This window comes from Triticum dicoccoides, chromosome 6A (assembly GCF_002162155.2).
Source record: "Triticum dicoccoides isolate Atlit2015 ecotype Zavitan chromosome 6A, WEW_v2.0, whole genome shotgun sequence".
Lineage (NCBI taxonomy): Eukaryota > Viridiplantae > Streptophyta > Magnoliopsida > Poales > Poaceae > Triticum > Triticum dicoccoides.
The window spans coordinates 12,658,075-12,664,485 of record NC_041390.1 but is presented as its reverse complement, the minus strand read 5'-3'; the positions used below and the strand labels follow the sequence as shown (position 1 = coordinate 12,664,485).

The 6,411-nt window shown below is 51.0% G+C and overlaps 1 protein-coding gene across 1 annotated transcript; it reads right to left on the bottom strand.

Moving 5' to 3' along the window:
- Positions 1 to 2,187: 2,187 nt before the first annotated feature.
- On the bottom strand, positions 2,188 to 5,301 carry LOC119318811 (receptor-like protein 52). Its single transcript, XM_037593390.1, has one exon. It carries the CDS (start codon positions 5,299 to 5,301, stop codon positions 2,188 to 2,190), a length of 3,114 nt encoding a protein of 1,037 aa, XP_037449287.1.
- Positions 5,302 to 6,411: the final 1,110 nt, after the last annotated feature.

The following is a 6,411-nucleotide window of genomic DNA, read 5'->3' as shown; positions in this document are numbered from 1 at the left end:
TCGCACGGCGTAGATGATGCGGTTTGTGGCGGCGGGCGGGTGATCGATCCGATCGCGCGTGAGGTCGAGGACACCGCCCGGTGAAGGCGGCGTGGCGGCGGAGTTCGAGATGAAGCCGGCGTTGATGGACAATGTGGGACGACATGCGGACGAGCGCGTCAGCACCAGCACCCGGGCCATCAAAGCAGCGCCGGCGCCCGGGCAGCGAGGCCCGAGGGACCAATGGAGCAGCGGCGCCCGAGCTCGAGGCAGCCGACGGGCCTGACGCAGCCAGCCCGACGTAGCAGGGATGAGGCCGGCGAGGCAACCCGCAGGGCCACCGTGCAGACGCGGTGGAGGCGGGTGGTGTGGATCCATTGGCGGGCCAGCGCGCGAGCGGCGGCTATGATTGGCCGCCGCTTGCCGCGAGGCCGCCGGGTGGAGGTGATGCAGGTGTCCCGGTCGGAGAGGGCGGATACGGTCGGTGTAGATTGACAAGCGGGCCGGCGCGCAGATGATGGCCGTGAGGGGCCGCCTTTCGCGCGAGGCCGCCGGGTCGGTGAAGGAGCTGGCCGATCACGATGGTGTCGGAGTAGAGGCGCACGGTGGTCGACAGCAGCGGCGGGCAACACAAACCGATCAAGCATAGATCGGAAAACAAAAAAACGCTGATCAAAACGACCGACGAGAGCGAAAAACCCGGAATAAGGGCTCGAAAAAAAGACTCTCTAGAGCAGCCGGCCAACACGGCCGGCGAACGAACCCTAGGTATAGGCGGCACGGCCCCCGGCGACGATCATGGAGGACGACCGCCCCGGAGCAGCACGCAGGTGCGGAAGCAGCGGCGGCTAGGGTTTAGAATCCGAAAACTGATACCATGTTAGAAGGGGGAGAGGGATATGGTGAAATAGTTTGTTGTATTGCTTGAGCCTAGTGGGCATATATATAGGAATACATGATTTATTTGGAGTACAAGATAAGGCAGAATGTTTCTAATTTATTTCATGTTTGCTAATACAATCATATTACTCAACAATATGCATCATCCAGATGCAAAACAATATGCATCATCTAGATGCAAAAGCCGGGGTCTCCTTTTAAAAAAAAGCAACGGAATGAACCGTGAGATAGTTGGCCCAATTCACTGTGCTTCCTCGATATAGAATCCAAGCAGACGGGGTGGATGGAGCTCGCGGAAACGGCGAAAAAATTCACGACCGGAGGCTTGGTGGAACCAGCGCCTTGGGTACCGCCGCCGCCGCTGGCTGCGTTGTGCCTTCCATTGGTCTTCGGTGGTATGCAGTGCAGGAAGGTTAAAACGATTAAACGAGCGATTCCTCGTCTTGCTGGGCCTGCTCTGGAGTTAAGGCCCTTCAAAGTCCAAACTAACCAAATGTAGCCCATCAAGGCCGAGCAATCAGCAGACATCTCCCGTCCGACTTCCGACTGCTCGCCGTCGCCGCCGCGAGGCGTTGTCCACCTCGCCGTCAAGGTCCCCCACCTCCAACGACCGGTGCCTCCGCCCCGCCTGCTCCCCGGTTCCGGCTAGCCGCACCCCGCGCCGTCTGCTATAGCCAGCAGCGGATCGCATGCTGTTCCACGCCGGCGAGAGGACTCGGAGAGCGCACGGGGCATGGAGGCACAGCTTCGGTGGCCGCTTGCTCACCGTTTGATGTGCTGATGCTTCCTCCGGGTTCGCCACTCAGCCCCAGCCGCTCCTGCTCGACAGCTGGAGCGAGGTACTGAACTGAACATTGTACTTCTTGGCTCGATGTGCTCTGTACATTTGTAGTTTGTAGAATTGGTACTTGTTTTTGTTGAATGAAGCAAATCGATGCTTAATGTTGTAATTTCAGGATTTGAATATGGTGGCAATACTCATTACTCCCTCCGTTTTTAAATATAAGACTTTTAAGAGATTTCACTACGGACTACATACGGATATATATAGACATATTCTAAAGTGTACATTCACTCATTTTGCTCCATATGTAGCCATATTGAAATCTCTAAAAGAACTTATATTTAGGAACTTTAGGAACACAGGGAGTACTTATTTTCAACCAGACTGAAAATATAAACACTTGTGTCAGCAAACAACAGATAACAAAAGTGCATCTGAAATGGCCAACTGGTTATTTCAACCTGCTATTATTTTGGTCACTTGGTTTACACTTGGAATCCACATTACACCTGAGGATATGAACCTTACTTACTGCAAAACTTATCAAGAAAACGAGAGAAGGAAACCCTCCATGGCTCGAGGAAAAACAGAGCTCCAAACCAAAGCCAAAAACCAAAAACAACGCCAAGAATTACAGAGTAACACAACCCCACATCGCTTCCGAGTTGCTGCGTGTGGTCTTGATCAGTTCCCTCACCCAGACAATGTGCGCTCAACGGGAAGCCACAAAGCCCCAGATTGTTGCCGTAAATTGATGGGTCTACAAGTGTCTGTAGCTGACTCCCCGTCGGAATGGAGCCTGTTAAACGGTTATTGGAGAGATTTAACACACTGAGGTACGGCAAATTTGAGATGCTGGGTGGGATAGGACCTGAATGTTCGTTCCATGAGAGGTCAAGGAACTCCAGGAGCCCCAAACTTCCAATGCTTGGTGGAATACTATCCGACAGATCATTTCTTGACAAGTTCAAGAATCGGAGACCTAGAAGGTATGTTAGCTCGTTGGGGATGTCGCCTGCGAGCAGATTGCTTGATAAATCGATGCCTGTCATTAGTTCAATTGTTTTCTGAAAAGTTTGCTCACGACCCTTCCAGAAAATGTTAACTCTCTCTCGGTACTCGTCCACTGACGACAAGCTATCAGGTGGCATAGTCCTTCTAGAAAAAATAGAAATCCGTCTCAGTTTGACAACATCATGCTTTTCAGAAGATGTTGTTCTCCAAGACGAGAGTTGTTCAATCATGGATGATAAGTTGCCGAATGTACTTGGGATGAATCCAGTAAAGCTGTTGTTTGACATGTCAAGTACTTGCAGATTAGAAAGCTGGGATATCTCGAATGGAATGACACCACTGAAATTGTTGGATGGGAGGCTCAGAACTCGTAGAAGGGGAACACTTTTTCCAATCCAAGCAGGAATAACACCGAATAACATGTTGTTCCCAAGATCTAGTGTGATGAGCTTACGGCAACAGGTTTCAATGACAGATGGGAAATCCCCAGAGAAGCTATTGTTAGCAAGATGGAGTGATTGGAGAGGGAAGTCACTCAAGCTTGTCGAGATAGGTAATTTACCCCAGAACCCATTGCTGGATACATCCATAAATACCACTGCTTGTAGTTCCCGCCAGCAACTTGGGAGCTCACCAGTGAAGTGGTTACTTGATAGATCCAGTAACTGGAGAGAGGTCAATCCACACAAGGCTGCAGGAATGTTTCCAGACAGGCGATTGTTGTCCATGGATAGAATTGTTAGATTGGTGCATTGTGACCAATCATGCGACAGGTTCCCTGTCAGCTGATTCCCCGAAACATCCAAGAAGTCCAAGATGGGATGGACACTAAACACCTTTGAGATGTCCCCAGTGAATTGGTTCTGGTCCAATCTCACACGGAATAGGGATGTGCAGTTCTTGAGGCACAGCGGTAGCGAGCCGCTGAAGTTGTTATGGTTCACCATGAAATTCTCTATCATGAGGCCATCACACAGACTCTGCGGCAGTTCTCCGGAGAAGCTGTTCTTCGCGAAGCTCACGTCGATCAAGCTCAGCCCCTTACCGAGGTCAGCGGGTAGGTTGCCCCCAAAGTTGTTGTCGAACAGGCTGATGTACTGGAGATTCCTGAGTGATGTGATGGTGTTGGGCAGCTCGCTTTCCAAAAGGTTGGTGTTGACATCCAAGACTTGCAATGCTGTCATGTTGCCAATCTCCGGTGGGATCGTTCCAGTGAGCTGGTTGAAGAAGAGCGCCAGCCTCATGAGCTGCGTGAGGTTGCCGAACGAGCTGGGTATTGGCCCTGTGAGCAAGTTGGCGGACAAGTCCAACTGGCTTAGGCTCACCAACTCGCCAATCTCTACCGGAATAGAGCCGGTAAGGTTGTTGCTGTAGAGATATATTATTTTTAGCTTGGTTGCCTTGCCTAGCTCTGGCGGAATCTTCCCAGTGAACGAGTTTCCCTGCGCTTGGAATGCTATGAGCTCCGGCCAGCTCGTGAACAAAACTGCCGGAATTTGACCAGTGAGTTTGTTGAACTCTATGCCAAACTCTTGTATTTTGTGCATCCCGGCCAACGCCCGCGGCAAGATACCGGTGAACTCATTCGCCGACAACTCCGCAAAATTGAGATTGCCAAGGTTGCCCAGCTCCGGTGGAATAGTGGAAACCAGGCCTGCGCCGTTCAGGCCAAGGTGTTGCAGCATTTGGAGCCAGCCAAGAACCGGTGGGATCGCCCCACCGAGCGGGTTGTTGCTGAGTTCAAGAGCTCTCAACTGAGGCATGGACCCAAGAAAATCGGGGACGCCACCCGTGAGGTTGTTGGTTGCAACCCGCAGGTCCCAGAGCTTCCTTAGCTTCGACAGCGATGCTGGTATCTGGCCAGAGAAGGCGTTCAAGGACAAGTTGAGGTACTTGAGGTTGGGTAGCTTCTCCGGTAGCGAGTTTGGTATTGGCCCAGAGATATCATTCTCCGATAGGTCAAGGTAGGTGATGTTGCCGCTCTCGAGAACGAACTCTGGAAAGCTGCCGGTGAGGTAGTTGAGGTAGAGCGACATGAAGGTGACGGTGGGCATTGGCGAGAACTTGCGGTAGTCCCTGTTTTTGAGGAAGTTGGAGCCCAGATCAAAATGCTTGATCCTAGGGAGCCTGCTCAGCTGGTGGGGGATTGCATCGGCGAGGTTATTGTTATAGAGACGCAGGTCGACAAGGCCAGAGAGGTCGCCGAGCTGAGGCGGGATGGGGCCCTCGAACCCATTGCTGCCGAGGTCGAGCACGGCAAGGGAGCGCAGCCGTGAGAGGCTTGCTGGGATGGCGCCGACAAAGTTGTTACCATTGAGGTCAAGCACGATGAGGGCAGGAAAAGCTGTGGTATCGAGCTTGTTGAGCGTGCCAGCGAGGCCTATCCCCCGGAGCCTGAGGGATTCGACACGGCCGGTGTTGTTGCAGGACACGCCAAACCAGGAGCAAAGCCCGGCGGCTTTGGCCCAGCTGGAGAGCGCGTCCGGGTCACCCAGGCTGGCCTTCCAGTCTAGGAGCACCTTGGCCTCTGACTCCGTGGCGGCATGGCTGACGCCGGCAAAAACCAAGAGGGTGAGGACGAGGAGGATGCCAGTGGTGAAGGCGGCGTCTGGCGGCGGCGTCATTGGATGATGGCGTGTGACTACTAACACTAATTTGGTAGAACTCGGACTCGAGATTATTTACAACAGGAGGGGGTTTAGACGATCGACAAGTATTCCGTGCGTATGTGTGCGTATCAGCTGCTTGTGGGGTGTGGCATTTATTTCCTTTGGAAAATTTCTTTGCCGGCCACTGATTTCAAGTCAAGGTCCACTAGTGCCTGATTACCGGCCGGGCTCAGTGGAGTGGAGAGCCAACCATAGCTAGCTCTTTCTCGTAAATCATTTCCCGTATTTGCAGGGTAGGGTTATTTTACTGTCTCTTACATCCAAATCCCCCATGCTGCCATGATCTGTTTCTAGCGTTTACCTGGCGTGATGCTTTTTGAGTAAGTGAGTGTGTGTGTTGGTGGCATGGCCACTCTGTTGTTTGTTGTATGTAGTTTTCTCCTCCTTTAATGCAAAAGCAGAGCTCCTGCTGGTTCACGTCAACAACAAAAATGCTGCCATGATCCCCACAGATATAACAAGAAAAGGGCAGCCCCAAAAGAGGTGGTGCAAAGTTTCTTCTTGCTGGCAATTTAAGGGAGCACAAGTATTGCTCTGAAGGCTTTTTCTTGTACTCCCTCTGATCCATATTACTTGTCGGAGCTTTAATAAAACATTAGTATAAAGTTGTAATAAAACTGCGATGAGTATATGGATCAGAAGGAGTAGCAAAATTTCGCAATCTGTCATGGAAAAGAGGCTTGAAGAAGACTTCATGGTTTGGTTGACATGAGCCTTTCCAAATCCATTAAAAATCTGGTGGTTGTGCAATTTTAAAACCAATGATTACTTTGTAGGCTTTGACAAATGAAAGAAAAGATTACTTCCCAAATATAATTCGAACGATCCAGATATGCTGTTGCTTCTTGAGCAGCCACCTGTGAGGTAATATCTTCCATCGCAATAAACTCTTGTTAAGCTTGTTGTAGAGGCAGATGAAAAAGGTCTTCCAAAAATTATGAAGCACTTGGTGGACTGTTAAATTTATATTTTTAGCAAAAATATATGCTTGGGGTGGAAACTGCGGATGTAAAAATGTGCAAACCAGTCCCAAAAAGGGCAGGTTTGTGATCTCCTAATGAACAT

Bases quoted from the DNA above. Each gene is read 5' to 3' on its own strand.
- LOC119318811 (XM_037593390.1), bottom strand. From the start codon at position 5,301: ATGACGCCGCCGCCAGACGCCGCCTTCACCACTGGCATCCTCCTCGTC.